The sequence below is a fragment of the Lissotriton helveticus genome, chromosome 10 (genome assembly GCF_964261635.1).
Source record: "Lissotriton helveticus chromosome 10, aLisHel1.1, whole genome shotgun sequence".
NCBI classification, from domain to species: Eukaryota; Metazoa; Chordata; class Amphibia; order Caudata; family Salamandridae; genus Lissotriton; species Lissotriton helveticus.
This window is the reverse complement of record NC_136071.1, coordinates 116,026,714-116,043,439: the sequence shown is the minus strand read 5'-3', so window position 1 is coordinate 116,043,439 and position 16,726 is coordinate 116,026,714. Positions and strand designations below refer to the sequence as shown.

Sequence of the window (16,726 nt, the reverse complement as noted above, 5' to 3'; positions counted from 1 at the left end):
GCATCAGGGCTTGAGGATTCCAGATTGGTCAGTTACAGTCTGGTCAGCTGGAGAGATGTAGCGTTTACTTCTACTCTTCATTAAACTTACCTGTTTACCTGCATGGAGTCTTCAGGAGGCTTTATTCCTCATACAAGATAAAGCCAACCCAATGGTAAACAATGAATGCTAGCCCCTTTCTTTTTTGGTAAATCCACAAATGTCAACCATAAGCACTGCCTACTTTTTAGGTCATCTTCGCAATACAGCTGTGTTGCATGATTTACATGGCTGTGTTGTCTGGTGGGCTCCACCTAAAAAGTAGGCAGTGGTTATGGTTGACATTTGTGCAGCAGTAACACTGAAAAGGTTAGGACTGTAGAACATACTACCCTGAAATTGCTACATAAGATAGAGACTAAAGGCCTTGTCTAAACAACGTTTCTGAATGAACTACACAAGATTGAGCTTCAGCACAGATTTGTTTGGAGCAAGATATCCAAATATAAACATCATTCTACATAGGATTCATGAGTTCTTATTTCTGGAAAATCTAAAGCGAAGAGGAAGTGCAAGAAAGCGAAAAAAATATTCAAAGTTATTAGACTTCTATTATTATTTAAGTATCCAATAAAATCGACTGATCTTACAGAATACATGAATCAATCAAATAAGAAGTAAAGGTATACTCACTTGCAATAGTTTAATAAGCAATATGCTAGTAGTTTGGGTTCCTTCCAGTTAGTCGCTGCCATATTTTCTTTCCGATGTCTCTCTTGGAAAACTTCACTCACCCACACGCGCCGGAGATGACTCACTAAGGAATGCTGATTTGCTAGCCAATTGTCATCGTTTTTAACTATTATACTTATGATCTGTTTAAAAGGATGAAAAATTAGGAGTCCTAAATGCAACAAGAACTCAACCAAAAAAATCACACTACAAATGTAAGAATTTCATTGCATCATTCCAAAGTAACCATAAAACGGATTAAAACCTTAAGGCAAGCTTGAAAGAATAACAAGGCACACAAGGATGGACAACTAAAAAAAAAGAAATCATTCATGTAACATTACCACTCCCCACAACACAAACAAACACCACTAGGACACATTTTACCTCCTGCATGACCAATGGGGCCAGCCGGATGAGGGAGAACTACCTAAAACTCAACACGGACAAACAGAGATCCTGATCTTTCGAAACAAGAGCTACCCATGGGATGACTGTTGGTGGTCAGCTGAACTGCAACCCAGAAACCTCTGTATTATCCTAGATGACAACCTCACAATGACTAACAGGTGAACGCAGTGGCCTCATCTTGCTTACTTATACTCAGAAAGCTCTGCAAGATTTTCAAATGGCTCCCCATGCACAAGACACATCATCACTCAGGCGCTCAAACAGCAGACTAGATGACGGCAACGCACTCTAAGACGGCATCTCCAACCAGCTCACTCAGACTCCAGAGCATACAAGACGCCGCTGCCAGATTTATCCTAGACGTCGTCAGAAGCGCTCACAGCAGTCTCTACCTCAAACAAGCATTTACAATGCAACGGTTTCGCCTTTGCAAAAGTAAGAGCTATTGGCATTGCTCATGACATTATTTTTATTTATGTTTTTTTTTTTTTAAACATAAATAAATGGCATTGTCATTTACAATGCCAATAGCAGGGCAGGAGAGCAAGCACAAGTCTGCAAATGTAAAGGATGCTTGAAAGCCAGTACTGGCTTTAATTGATGGAGTCACTTGAAAACAATTTTTTGGGGGAGGCATTGAACGGTCACCTGATGAGCTGTGAAGTGTGTGCTTTTAATGGACAGTTATTAAAAAAATTCCACTAGGTACAGTCTTCACATTACTCATATCTATATTTGGGAAACACTTTTTATCTTAAACATAAATCTTTTTGTGCACTTTGTGGCAGCCTATCGTATAGTGTGTTTAATGCTTAACTTAATGACATACATATTCAAGGTTCTTTCTATCACAGGCTGGGACCTCGTACCACTAAAAACACACAAGTCACTATTGCCCCTGCACCAAACAGAATTAAACTCTGTAGCTATATGGTTGTATACACAGATATCTGCAGCGATTGCATTAACAACTAAAGGCTTCACAATGGTAAATAGTGCATCTCTCACAGCAGGCAACAGAGGCAGACGCAAAACCGGAGCACAAGCAGCAGGCAACAGAGGCAGACGCAAAACCGGAGCACAAGCAGCAGGCAACAGAGGCAGACGCAAAACCGGAGCACAAGCAGCAGGCAACAGAGGCAGACGCAAAACCGGAGCACAAGCAGCAGGCAACAGAGGCACACGCAAAACCGGGCACAAGCAGCAGGCAACAGAGGCACACGCAAAACGGGATGTAGTTTCCGTGATGACCTGGAGTGAGGTGGTCACCCTATATAGGACTGTGGGGGTGACCAGTAAGATCACGAGGCCTAACGGAAGGGTGCAGCTGCATGCGAGAGAGAAACCGAGGAGAAACAGTGAAAGACAGAAGAGAGCTATTTAAAAAGGCAGCAATTTGGAACGAAATATGAAGTGGTCAACTGTTGAGAAGAGCGAGGTGTTATTAGGGCAATAATTTGTGCCACCCAAGGCAACGAAGAGACGAATGGGGCAAGAACCTGGGACGGAAACAGGAGTCAGCGAGGGAGGAGGAGTTTTTTTGTACAGCCTGCACCACAGGAGAGAACGAGGAGCTAAATATCCCACATTATGCACAAACCTTGCAGTCCAAAAAGCATTACGGACAGAGCTCAATCTCCTGCGGGATACAGAGCAGGGGCTGAAATCACTCTCCACCGAGCGCCATCTTCAAAGAAATGCCCAAAATAAACCTTGACAAAAAAAAAAAAACATCCGCCCACCGCCGCAATGACGATTGCAAGGGGGCGGAGAGCGAAAAAATCATGGGCACGCCCACGAATCTGCTCCGGCAATGACGGACAGATCTGTCTTCCAATGGCTAGCCTCCATTTATGGAGCTAGCCAATGGAAGAGCAGGCGGGACAAAGCCCCCGTACTGTTTCTCAAATGATTTCGCCCGCGCGAACGCTGCTGCGTAGCGGATCGCCAGGCGAAACCTAAAAAAGAAGTGTATACAATGTGCATTTGCTATGGGTCGGCATTCTCCAACGCAGGGTTATATGCTGTGTAGTACTTCACTGTGGAGAAATAGCAGATGTCACATGGCAGTCCCAGTAAGCACACTTTCCAAGTGCACCACTGGGAACGTCTGAAACTGATAAAAGTTGTGCCTTTTCAATTAGGTGCAGGTGGCGTTTATGTGTGTAGATTTAGAACTGCTTGTAAATACGGACCCGTATATTCAAATGTCATTTAAACAGAGAGGGACAAGTTAAAAGTTACACCTTCTTTGTTGAGAAAAAAGTTGTTCACTACTGATGTAAAATCATGGTTAAGTAATCAGGAGTGTCCTCAAAGCAGCATATGTGTCAAGATCACATGCAGACTTTAGAAGAATTCCGTGCACGCTTTACGAGGTCTGATGCCCTGGGACTTAAAGCGCCAAGAATATATAACAAGGGCGTACAAAGTAAAAACAATACACCTTAAAAAACAAAATGTGTGTACGCACAGGCGAAATTTCTGCTATATACGCTCTATGCGATATATTTTACTCAGGGGACACCCTGAGGACACCGTTAATTAAATCCCATTCCCGAGCTTCATTGCAAGAAGAAATATTTCATGTCAGTGGTCCTGCTTATAGGCATGCAAGATTTTCGTTAAAAAAAACAACTCTCCCGTCTTCGGAATGAAGTAAACACAGTGTCCCGGCACTTTCAAATGCATTTCAATACTGGTGCCTCCGTGTTGCTTCACCATACCTCCACTATCATCCCTCACACACTCCCTGCGCGAATTCGCTTTAAGCCCTAGCAGAAATACGTCCAAATGTCTCCCTTGAGTGCCGTCGTGATCCCACAGAGGCAGAGTCCACACAATCAAACAGTATCCTTATGTTACTGTGCCTTTCCATCACACAGGACTTTGCAGGGATCGCGCACGCTGGCACTATAAATAAACCCCCTCCCCTCCCCACCCCCCCAGGCACAGTCGCTGCTCGCACAGGAGAGAGCAGCAGTGTACTCTTCATTGAGGCAGGCACGATTCCCATGAGCAAATAGGTGCCCTGTGGGTGACTCATGCCGTGCCCTCTCACAGACAACCAAGGGTATCTGTGAGTGCACACTAGCTATGAGCTCTACTACACCACTGCAGTCTCACTCGAATTTACAGTGATCGATTAGCACCACCCCATCCTCTCTCCAAACATTCTAATGACCCATACTAGTGTGTATATATCTACCTCTGCTGTGATCTTGCGCACTCCCTGTCCTTCCTCACGCAGAGGTAAAGTTATGCATCCCTCCCGTCCTAATATTCCCTCAGTTTACAATAGTTTCTTCCGAGACGTGCTGCCTGCATAGATAGCCGTGGAAGCCTGAGTATGAGCGTCTAGTCCCGGCTACCCGGCATGAAAAATTGGTGATCTTGTGCAAAACTCTATCTGGTTGTGTCTCGTTACTCTTATCCACCGAAGCTTGCATAATTGTAATCTCGTTCATAGGCTCGCGTTAGGCTCTATTTAATAACAGCACGTTTACATAGGTCAAGTGTTCTATGCACCTTTCAATCTCCGCTCGATTGACTCATCAATCTTTTGAAACGATAATGTGGCGATCGCCCTCGCCTCGGTCCAATGTATAATAAATCGTATGCATACATGCAGTACAATATCAGAACCATGTATGCATCTCTTGCCATTCGCCACTGTGTGCCCCCTGCGTATTCTTCCCAGAGTCAGTGACGCAATCGTCCTCCAGCAGGTACACTGGCACCGTTCACCACAGTACACACAGTATTACAGCTTAACACTTCTCGCGCAGACACAGCTACACAAAATCCGGGCTTACCCCCTTCGTGCCAGCCAGTGACACATCTAATTAACCTCAAGCAGGTTCAGAGGCACAACTATGCTCGTGCACTCGCAGTGTCACAATTGACTATGTGCAAGCAGACATAGTGGCACATCTCACCTTCCTCTTGCAAAGTGGTACCGGTGACCACCCTCTCACGGACACAGTGACATGCCTGCCAAGACCCCGCAGAGACAGGCCTGATCCTCTGCCCACGCGGCGGTGCCGGTCCGGCCAGCTCAGTGTTACCACAACTTCTACATTTTAGCACCGCTGGATCGCTCTGCTCTTCAGTGCCCACCAGGAGATTCTCAACCAATCCTCACAAATCAACACAGCAACCCACATGCCCCTCATTCCGAGGCTTTCAAGTGATATCTTGAGGGGGAGTGTGTTACATATATGAAGAATTGTGGCCGCGTACCTTCAATCCCACATTAAATGCCTCATGGGTAGACGCACTGACTTTTAAAGCAGCAAATAAATGGTTGTACGTCCGCCTGACCCACAACAGGGGACTAGCCAAGAACGAATAGTTTTCTTACCTGTCGGTGTAGTTTTGCAGCTTGAAGATCTTTCTGGATTCACTATGCTGTGCATTATTCCGCGGTCTTGTGGTTGGGTCTATTCCGCGGTCTTGTGGTTGGGTCCGGATTCGTAGTCTTTTCTTTGTTTTTTTTTTTTTTTTTCTCTTTGCCCAGGTGGGCGTCGGCGTCACACCCCCTTTGGGTGTATTTCCGGTGACGTCGGCATGCTTCCTGCGGAAGCTCCCACTCTTGGGCGCCATCTTCGGGTTCTTTTTTTCCGTGTTTCTTTCGTTTCCGAAGTAATGGCAATGTTCTTCTTAGTTTGTATTTACCGCTTTGTATTTTCAAAGTCTATTCTTTAGTTAACCACCTCTTCTCTCTCCAGCCTCATCTTTCTGGCGGAGGTGGGTGGGTTCGCTAGTGAATCCAGAAAGATCTTCAAGCTGCAAAACTACACCGACAGGTAAGAAAACTATTCGTTTTGCAGCGTGAATCTTTCTGGATTCACTATGCTGTGCATAGATTTTGTAGCGGTTTCTCATCTCTGTGGCGGCTGGGTGGAAGATGAGCGTTGGGTGTTGAATATGTGCTGTAGCACCTTCTGTCCCACTTGAGCTTCCTTGTTCATTTGTATGTCCACACAGTAGTGCTTCGTGAACGTGTGCACCGAAGCCCATGTTGCCGCCAGGCATATGTCCTCTATGGGTGTGTTAGCCAGGAAGGCTATTGTAGCGCCCTTCTTCCTGGTGGAGTGGGCACGTGTCCCCTCAGCCAGTTCCTGTCCTGCCCGTTTGTGGCAGAGTTGGATTGTTTGTGCGATCCATCGTGCAATGGTCCTTTTGGTTACTGCTTTGCCCATGAAGCTGTTTGCGAAGGACACAAAAAACTGTTTCGTTTTCCTGTGCCCCTTTGTCCTTTCAATGTAGTGCATGACTGCCCTTCTGGCGTCCAGGGTGTGCAGAGCTCTCTCTGCGCTGGTTGTGGGTTTTTGGAAAAAACTCGGTATCTGTATAGACTGGTTCATGTGAAAATTGGATACCACCTTCGGCATGAAGCGTGGGTCAGTCCTCATCACAACTCTATCGTTGTGTATTTGTATGTATGGTTCTTGTAGCGTCAGCGCTTGAAGCTCGCTTACTCTGCGTAAGGACGTTATCGCAACCAGGAAGGCTGTTTTCATAGTTAGCATCTTTAGGGAGGCCTTGTGAAGTGGTTCAAAGGGCTCTTTCATGAGTTCCGTTAGGACTGTGTTCAAGTTCCATGCAGGTGGCGGCACCCGCTTGGGTGGTGCGATCCTTTTCGCTCCTTCTAGGAATCTCTTCACCACCTGTGATGTGAAGAAGCTCCTGCACGTTTCTCCCCTTGTGTAGGCTACTATCGCTGCCAAGTGAACTCTTAACGAGGATGAGCTAAGGTTCTTCTCCAGTAAGTGCGTCAGGTACCTTAGCACTGTGGAGTCCCTCTTCATCTTATTGTGGAGTCTTTCCTGTCTGCACCATATTGTGAATCTTTTCCATTTCGCAACGTAGCACTTTCGAGTGCTGGGCCTTCGTGCCTCCCGAAGTACCCTCAGGGTGCTTTCTGGTAGTCTCAAATGTGCGAACTCTATGTCCTCAGGAGCCACGCTACTAGGCTCATGCTCTCTGGCTCTGGATGCAGTACCTCTCCGTTCTGCATGGACAGTAGATCTTTCCTCCTGCTGAATCTGTGGGGTGCACACTGTGTCATCTCCATGATCTGCGAGTACCAGGTCTGCCTCGCCCACTGCGGTGCGACCAGTATCAGTGTCCTGTTGCTCGCTCTGCACTTGCTCAGTACTCTGTGCATCAGTGGTATCGGGGGAAAGGCGTAGGCAAATGTCCTTGACCAATCTATCCATAGGGCATTCCCCAGTGTCCCCTCCTCGGGCTGCCTGGATGCGAAGTTTTGGCATTTTGCATTCTGGCGTGTGGCAAACAGGTCCACCGATGGTGTCCCCCACCTGTCGAACAGGTATCTTGTCTCCTGAGCATTGAGCTCCCACTCGTGGGATGCCGATGTCTGCCTGCTGAGCCAATCGGCTTGTATGTTGTCCTTCCCTGGTAGGTGTATGGCTAGCAGGTCTATCTTGAGAGGGATGGCCCATCTCCATATCTCCTGCGCCAGCGTTGAAAGCGGTGCGGACTGTGTGCCCCCCTGCTTGTTGATGTAGAACATCGCAGTGGTGTTGTCTGTTTGTATCAATACCCTGTGCTTGTACAGTCTTGTTTGAAAGGCCTTCAGTGCAAGGAAGATTGTCTTCAATTCTAAGTAATTGATGTGCTTTGTGGCATCCGTCGGTGTCCACAGTCCCCTCACCTTGAGCTCCTCCATGTGAGCGCCCCATCCCTTCAGGGATGCGTCTGTGGTGATGGTCACTGTTGGCGTTGGGGGCGTTAGAGGCTTTCCCCTTGCTATGTTCTCCATGGTCCACCATGTCATCTCCTTCTGCACTGCGTGCGTTACAACCACTAGATCCTCCCAACTGCCTGTAGCTTGTGACCATTGCTCCTGTAGCCATTCTTGAATGGGTCTCATGTGGAGTCGTACATTCGGTACCAGGTGGATGCATGATGCCATCATCCCCATGATCTTGCTCGCCGTCCTCACTGTCCGAGCTTGTCCCTTCCGGTAGAGGCGAGTTTCCTTCACCAGCGCCCTCGCCCTCTTCTCGCTGGGGAACACCTTGCCCTGTAAGGTGTTGATCTGTGCTCCCAGGAAGATCTTCACTTGTTCCGGCTCCATTGATGATTTCTTCCAATGGATGGAGAACCCCAGGTTTATGAGCGTGCTGGTCACTGTATGTGCGTGCAGCTTGCATTTCTGGTATGAGTTTGCTTTCACCAGCCAGTCGTCCAGGTAAGGGTATACATGTATTCCCTGCCTTCTTAGGTGCGCTGCGACTGCTGCGAGGCACTTTGTGAAAACTCTTGGTGCCGATTTTAGACCGAAGGCCAGTGTCGTGAACTGGTAGTGGCTTTCTCCGACGGTGAACCTGAGCATGTGCTTGTGCTTCCTGTTCATTGGGATGTGCAGGTATGCGTCTTTGAGGTCTATAGTGACCATGAAGTCCCCGGTCTGCAACTGTGGGAGCACCTCTTGCAGGGAGGTCATTTTGAATTTTTGCGTTCTTATGAATTTGTTCACGAACCGTAAATCGAGAATGGGCCTCATTGTCTCGTCTACTTTTGGTACCAGGAAGTATGTTGAGTATACTCCTGTGTTTCTTTCCTTGAAGGGTACCCTTTCTATGGCCTGCTTCTGCAGGAGTTCTTTTGCTTCTTCCTGAAGGCACTGCAGCTGCTTGCTTGCTAGCGGCTTTCTTCTTGGTTTTCTGTTTGTTGGCCTCGCCTCCAACTCTATGCAGTATCCGAATTGGATAATGTTGAGGATCCATTTGTCTGATGTGATTCCTCTCCACTCCTGGAGGTGGAATCTTAATCTTCCTCCCACTGGTGTCCTGTGGTCGTAGGTGTCTAGTTTGTCTTGACCCATCTGTACGTGCTGCCCCCTGGGATCTTTTTTGTGGGTGGGCACACGGATTTTTTTGAAGTCACTTGGAGGTGGGCTGCTGGCCCCCTCTTCTATTTTGTCCCCGTCCATTTCTCCCTCGAAAGGACTGGCCTCTTTGTTGGTACTGCCAGGGCTGTTTCTGATGGCCCTGCTGACCCTGCGAGTCTGCCTGGTGCGTTTGCTGGAAAGCCTGGTGTGATGTACCTGGCTGGTTTCCGCCTCTTCCGCCGGGCCTCCGTGACGGGGTGCCCCTCTTGTTCCCTCTGAACTGCAATGCTCCCATGGATCTTGCTGTTTCGTTATCCTTCTTAAGTTGGCTGAGTTGCTCATCAACTGTTTGTCCGAAAAGCGTACTGCCGTTGAATGGTGTGTTCAGGATGCTGTGTTGCACCTCCGGTTTGAAACCGGATATCCTGAGCCAGGCGTGTCTCCTTTCCGTGACGCCCATCATCATGAGCCTGCTGGCGGTGTCTGCCCCATCCAGGGCCGTCTTAAGGCAAGAATTTGCAGCATTCTTCCCCTCTTCAATTAGCTTTTCGGCTTTCTGCTTGGCATCCTGGGGCAAGTCCTTCACCAACTGCCCCAGTCCCTCCATGATTTGGTACATGTGTCTGTTTACCAGGGCGTTGGAATTAGCCATGCGCCAGTGGGTCGCGGCATTCCGTTCGATCCTTCTGCCCACCAGATCCATCCTTTTGCTCTCTTTATCCGGTGGCGGGCCCGAGGTAGTGGGTACGTTAGCCCTCCTCCTTGCTGTGGCCGTGATAATGGAGTCTGCGGAGACCGTGCCCTGAATGTAGGCCGGGTCCTTTGCGGCATGCTTGTACTTCTTCTCAGTTCTGGGAGTTACTGCCTTGCATGTTGCGGGCTCCCTGAAAGCTTCCTTCCCCTGAGCCAAGACGCTCTCGAGCATCGGGAGGAACTGGCTCCTCGTTTGTGTTGGGAGCAATGTTTCCAGAAGGAAGTCTGCTTTCTGCTTCTCTTCGTCGAGCTTGAGCTTGAAAGCTGCTGCGGCAGATTGTATCACCGCGTTGTAGGCCCCGATGTCGTCCGGCGGCGAGGGCCTCGAGGGGTAGGTGTCGACCACCTCCTCCGGGCTGTCGGTGTCGACATCGATGTAATCTACCTCCTGAAGGTCATAGGGCGCCGACTCTGTGTCTGTCCTGCCCTCATCTTCCTCCCCATAGCTGTAGCTCTCGTGGGGATTCTCGTACTCCTCCTGGTCGTCGAACACCTCGACGTCCTGGTCTTGCTCGGTGACTTCGGCGACCTCTTCTTCTTCCTCCTCGACCGCCTCCAGCACTGGTGGCTTGGTCTTGTGAGGGATCGTGAAGGCCTTCATCCTTGCGTCGAAATCTTTTTTCCGCTGCATGAAGTTCTCCATTTCTGCCTCGAGGCGCCTTCTTTTCTTTTCCATCTCGGCCGCGTGTTCCGCGTCGGATGGTTCCGCCGCTCTCTTCGACGGATGGCTCGTCGCCGTGCCTCTCGGAGTCGAAGTTTTCGACGTCGAACCGGATATCGGGTCTCTGGTCGTCGTCGACAGTTTCGGGTCTTTCTCCCTCGTCGATCGATCCTTTTCGGGGACGATTTTCGACGTCTTCTGCTGATCAGCAGCTCTCGGCGCCGGGGACTCCTTCTCTGAGGATCCGCTGGGCCTGGGAGTAGTCGCGGACGCCGCCTTTTTTGGCGTCGGCGCTTTCGGGGTCTTGCCCTCGATTTTTCGAGACTCAGAGTCTCTCGGGTTCTTGGGGGCCGAAGAGTCTCCTACCTTGTCAGAAGTCTTCGTGTAATCGGTCTCTACGACCGTGTAGCTGTCGTCTTCGGCGGCAGCGTTGTCTTCTTCCTCGGAGGACATCCCCAGCTCGTAGAGCGACGGGGTCGGGGCCTTCCCCTGCAGGGCGGCGTGTGCTACCCTCTGCCTCTCTCTCACACGAAGGGTCTTCGGGGTGAAGGCGGAACAGGCGTTGCAGTCTCCGCTTTCGTGGTCCACCGGTAGGCAAAGGTTGCATACCGGGTGCTGGTCCTTCTGCGCGTACTTGTGGTGGCAGTTACGGCAGAACTTGAACGGCGTGTTGTCCATCCTCGAGCGTCCAGGGCCTCTCTGGTCGCGTGTTCGTCGACGGTCGTCGAAGATCTGGATGGAAAACGCCTTATCTTTGCTTGTCTTTCGTCGGTGAAGTCCCCTGGAGTCTTCAGATGACTTCTCCTCGTCTTTTCTGTATTTTCTTTCTTCTTTCTCCAAAAATGTCTGGAGCCCAAACGGGAACGATCCAGACCCGACCGCGGAAAAAAAGAATCTGAAGATGGCGCCCAAGAGTGGGAGCTTCCGCAGGAAGCATGCCGACGTCACCGGAAATACACCCAAAGGGGGTGTGACGCCGACGCCCACCTGGGCAAAGAGAAAAAAAAAAAAAAAAACAAAGAAAAGACTACGAATCCGGACCCAACCACAAGACCGCGGAATAGACCCAACCACAAGACCGCGGAATAATGCACAGCATAGTGAATCCAGAAAGATTCACGCTGCAAAAGACTAACTTCCCACGCACCCCAGCACAGACTCACAAACACGCCCCCAACAATGGCGGTCTCCAGCCTCCAACTTTTAACGTAGAAACGGAGCTGCTCACATAGTTTCGAAACATACCGGTGTTGAACATTGAGCCTGCAAATTATATGTTAAGAATGCATGGTTGGTAGAAACACAAAGTCTGGCGGGGTAACGGGCTCACGGACAGCGGGAGGGGGGGCGGAACGGGCACACAGACAGCGGGAGGGGGGGGGACGGGAAAGGCACGGACAGCGGAAGGGGGGGCGGGAAAGGCAAGAAAAAGCACTCACCTGGACTTCTTCCGGCGGCGGTCGGCCTGCAATGACCAAAACAAACCTTCCCCCAAAATAAAAAATAAGAACCGCCCACCACCGCAATGACGTTGACAAAGGGGCAGGATGAGTAAAAATGGCCGGAACGCCCCCGAATCTGCTCTGCAATTGACGGACAGATCTCTGTTCCAATGACTAGCCTCCATTTATGGAGCTAGCCAATGGAACAGAGGGGCGGGACATGAGTACACATCTCTAGACATTAGCTTTTGCCTTGCGCAGAAAGTCTGCTGCGCAGCCTTTCGGCGAGGCGAAACCTAAAAACGACACTGGCTACCTGTAGGAAAGTAGGCCTTTTTTACATGGTACGCGCCACATTTTGACTGGTTACTGATGTGATTTCAGCTAGAAGTGCACTGGGTTCCAGGTAACCAGGTCCCCAGTGCCAGAGCGCTTTCCAAAAACTGTACAATTGTTACCCCCCATTGGCAAAACCTGTAGCAGGCTCTGTAAGTCCTAGTAAATGATACCCCTGGTACCTAGAGCCAAAGGTACTAAAGAGGGTCCATAAAGGTAACAGCAAGAATTGTGCCACCCTAAGGAGCTCCTCACCTGCACATGCAAGGCTGCTATTGCAGGCTGTGTTTATTGGTACAGACAAAAGTGAAAAGGTGAAATGTCACACATCACTGTGTGCAATGTCCGCTAACGCACAAGTTACTACTTGTGTAACGATATATCTGTAAGAGACATTAGTTCCTATTACATTCCTTATCTTAGAATATCCCCAGGCGTCAGACTGGATCCGGAAATGTTTGCGTAGCAGTACCATTACGCGTCGGTAGGCGTCGTCTGCGGCTCCGCGTCCGTCGTCGGCGTCGTGGGCGCCGTGATGACGTCGTCGGAGTACTTAGACGCCGTCTCCGCGTGCTGACGTCAGTTCTTAGACACAGCTTTTCCGCGCCAGAAACGCAGAGCCATGTTAAAAACCAACACTGGTGCCATTGAAACTAGGGCCCTGAAGGGGACAACCCTAACCCTAGATATTGGTTCGCAGAACGGGGAGGATGGGTGGGTCGGTAAGGAATCTAATACTAACTAATGTCACTTACAGATATATCGTTACACAAGTAGTAACTTGTGCATCTGAAAGAGACACGTTAGTATTAGATTCCTTACCTTAGAATAGATACCCCAGCAATACCAACCCCGGTGGTGGGTCTGCGAACCAAAATCACACCAGAAAGTCCCGGAGGACGGAACGGCCAAAGAAGACATCCCTCCGGACTTGGCTGTCCAGGCAGTAGTGTCTTGCGAACGTGTGCAGCGATGCCCACGTAGCTGCCTGACAGATGTCTTGTAAAGGCACTCCCCTGCCCAGGGCAGTGGTAGTCGCCGTGGCTCGGGTAGAATGAGCCCGCAATCCAGCAGGAGGCTCCTTCCTAGCCAAGGAGTAGCATGCCTGGATACACAGGATGATCCACCGGGAGATGGTCCTCTTGTGCACCGCTTTCCCCTTCTTCGCGCCCACGTAACCAACAAAGAGTTGGTCATCCACCCGGAACTGGCGTGTGCGATCCAAGTAGAATGAGAGCGCACGTTTTGGGTCCAGACGATGGAGCCGCTCTTCCTCTTTAGAGGGATGCGGTGGCGGGAAGAAGGTTGGCAAGGTGATAGACTGCCCGATGTGGAAGGCCGTGACAACCTTGGGCAGGAAAGAAGGTTTGGTACGCAGCACCACTTTGTTCGGATGGACAGAAAGGAAAGGTGGGGTACAAGAAAGGGCCTGGAGCTCACTCACTCTCCTGGCAGAGGTGATGGCAACCAGGAAAGCAGTCTTCAAGGCCAGAAGGCGAAGAGGACAGTTGTGAAGTGGCTCAAAGGGAGCGCACATCAGAAAGGTAAGAACCAGGTTCAAGTCCCACTGAGGCATCACAAACGGAACAGGAGGAAACGTGTGTGTGATGCCCTTAAGAAATCTATTTACAATAGGGGACTTGAACAAAGAAGGTTGATCAGGCAGCCTGAGAAAGGCTGAAAGGGCAGAAAGGTAGCCCTTGATAGTGCCCAGAGCAGAGCCCTGCTGGGCAAGAGAAAGAAGGAAGAGAAGGACTTAGGAAAGAGGGGCATTGAGGGGATCCACAGCCTTTGCTGTGCACCATGCCACAAATCTGTTCCACCTGCAGGCGTATACCGACTTTGTGGAGGGACGCCTGGCTGCCAGAATGATGTTACAAACTTCAGGAGGCAAGTCAAATGGCCTCAACTGTCGCCGCTCAATCTCCAAGCATGGAGGTAGAGACTGGACAGGTTCGGGTGGAGGACCGTCCCCTGCTGCTGCGACAGAAGGTCCTCCTGAAGAGGCAGACGAACCGGGGGATCGACTGACAGACTGAGTAGCTCTGGATACCAGTACCTTCGTGCCCAGTCCGGAGCCACAAGGATGACTTGGGCCCGGTCGCGCTTGATCTTCTTCAGCACTCTGGGCAGAAGTGGTATAGGCGGAAAGGCGTACAACAGACCGCAACTCCACTCGCGACGAAAAGCGTCTCCGAGCGAGTGCCGCCTTGGAAATTCCAACGCGCAGAACACATGACATTGCGCGTTCTCTTCGGTGGCGAATAGATCTAACCAAGGCTCTCCCCATCGCTGAAAGAGGCCATGCGCCACGTCCGAGTTCAGACGCCATTCGTGATCCATCATGCACCGACGACTGAGCTCGTCCGCCCTGGCGTTCAGAGAACCTGCCAGGTGTTGAGCCACCAGGGTCACGCCCTGGCGTTCCAGCCATTGCCAAAGGCGAAGAGCCTCTTGACAAAGGATCCACGACCCCACCCCGCCTTGTTTGTTGCAGTACCACATGGCGGTGGTGTTGTCCGTGAATACCTGCACTACACTCCCCCGGACAGAGGGGAGGAATGCCTTCAGTGCCAGACGAATCGCCCGGAGCTCCAACAGGTTGATGTGGAGCCGGGTCTCCGCCGGAGACCAGAGGCCTCTGATCTCCGCCTCTCCCAAGTGGCCTCCCCAGCCCTGGAGGGACGCGTCCGTCACAACTATGTGCTCCGGTTGGGGAAGGGAGAGGGATCTGCCGCTGACCCAATCGCGGTCCGTAAGCCACCACTGCAGCTGTCTCGCAGTGCCCTCCGAGATCAGGACGTGGTCGGATAGGTTGCCCTGATGCTGGGCCCACTGAAACTTCAGGTCCCACTGCAGAGCCCGCATCCGCCACCTGGCGTGATGCACCAGTAGGATGCAGGAGGCCATCAGCCCCAGAAGCCGCAGCGTCAACCTGAGCGAAACCCGGGATAACGGCTGAAAGATGGGAATCAGAGCCTGAATATCCTGGACCCGCTGTTCAGGCGGATAAACCCGAACCCGCGCCGAGTCCAGAACCGCTCCGATGCAGAGGAGCTTCTGAGAGGGGCACAGGTGTGACTTCGGCACATTGATGGAGAACCCCAGCTAGTGCAGGAGGGCCGCCGTCGTCTGGAGGTGGCGGACGACTGTCTGGGGCGAGCCCGCCTTCAACAGCCAGTCGTCGAGGTAGGGGGAAGACTGAAACCCCTAACCTGCGCAGATGAGCTGCGACTACCGCCATCACCTTTGTGAACACCCGTGTGGCGCTGGTAAGGCCGAAGGGGAGCACGGTAAATTGAAAGTGCTCGTGGCCTACCATGAACCGCAGGTAGCGCCGGTGGGCAGGCAGGACGGGGATATGAAAGTAAGCGTCCTGCAAGTCCAACGCTACCATCCAGTCTCCTGGGTCCAGGGCAGCCAGAACCTGAGCCAGTGTCAGCATTTTGAACTTCTCCTTCCGGAGGAAGCCGTTGACGTTCCTTAGGTCCAAGATAGGGCGTAGGCCCCCTTTGCCCATCTTGGGTACCAGAAAGTAGTGGAAGTAGCAACCACACCCTACTTCGGGCCCAGGAACGCGCTCGATGGCCCCCTTGGCCAAGAGGGCCGTAACTTCCTCCTGCAAAAGTCGCAAATGCTCCCCGATACACGGTGGTTCTGCGGTGGCATGGCCGGAGGAGTCGCCTCGAAGGGGAGGGAGTAGCCCCTTCGGACGATTTGCAGCACCAACCTGTCCGACGTGACAGTGCGCCAGGGGAGGTTGTGATGGCGAACCCTGTCCCCCACTGGCGTCACATGGGCCTGAAAGCACGGACTAGGAGTGTTTTGAGGCGGATGCTGCGGGGGAAGGTGTGGACTGACCTCGCCGCTGCCCACGACCGCCCGGACGGCGGTTCCCACGGCCGCCACCGCGTTGGGTATTGCCCTGCGGTGCGTGGCTGGCGGCGCGTGTGGGCGCACCCCTTCCTTGGCCACGAAAGGAGTGAAAGGCAGCCGATTGCTGGCGCTGGCCCGAGAGGCCCAAGGACTTGGCCGTAGCCCTGGAGTCCTTAAAGCGCTCAAGCGCATGGTCTGCCTTGTCGCCAAAGAGGCGACGGCCATCGAACGGCATGTCCCTGAGCGTGCTCTGAACATCTGCCGAGAAGTTGGCGGACCTCAGCCAGGCGTGGCGTCTGACCGCCACCGTCGTTGCAATCGCTCTACCCAGCGAGTCAGTGGTATCCAGCCCACACCGGATGGAATACTTGGCTGCATCCCGGCCCTCCACAAGGGCTTGGCCGAGTTTGGCCCGTACCTCCAACGGACACTGTGGCAGCACTTCCGCGACCTTTTCCCACACAGAGTGGGTGTAACGTCCCAAGAGGCAGGCGGTGTTGGAAGACCGCAGTCCTAGACTAAGGGATGAGAAGATCTTCTTCCCATACTGGTCATACCTCTTGGATTCCCGGTCCGGCGGGGCCGACGGGAATGCGGTCTGAGAATTGGAGGCCTGGATGACCAGGCTCTCGGGGGTAGGGTGGGAGGACAGGAAACATGGGTCGCCCGGGG

The 16,726-nt window shown here is 51.6% G+C and overlaps 1 protein-coding gene across 1 annotated transcript in view; it reads right to left on the bottom strand.

The window, feature by feature from the left end:
• Positions 1-16,726, bottom strand: part of TRRAP (transformation/transcription domain associated protein) — an 885,394-nt gene that overhangs the window by 487,080 nt on the left and 381,588 nt on the right. The window contains exon 35 of the mRNA XM_078664902.1: positions 673-854. Within this exon, the coding sequence (XP_078521028.1) occupies positions 673-854 (182 nt within the window). The remainder of the gene's footprint in view (positions 1-672; positions 855-16,726) is intronic.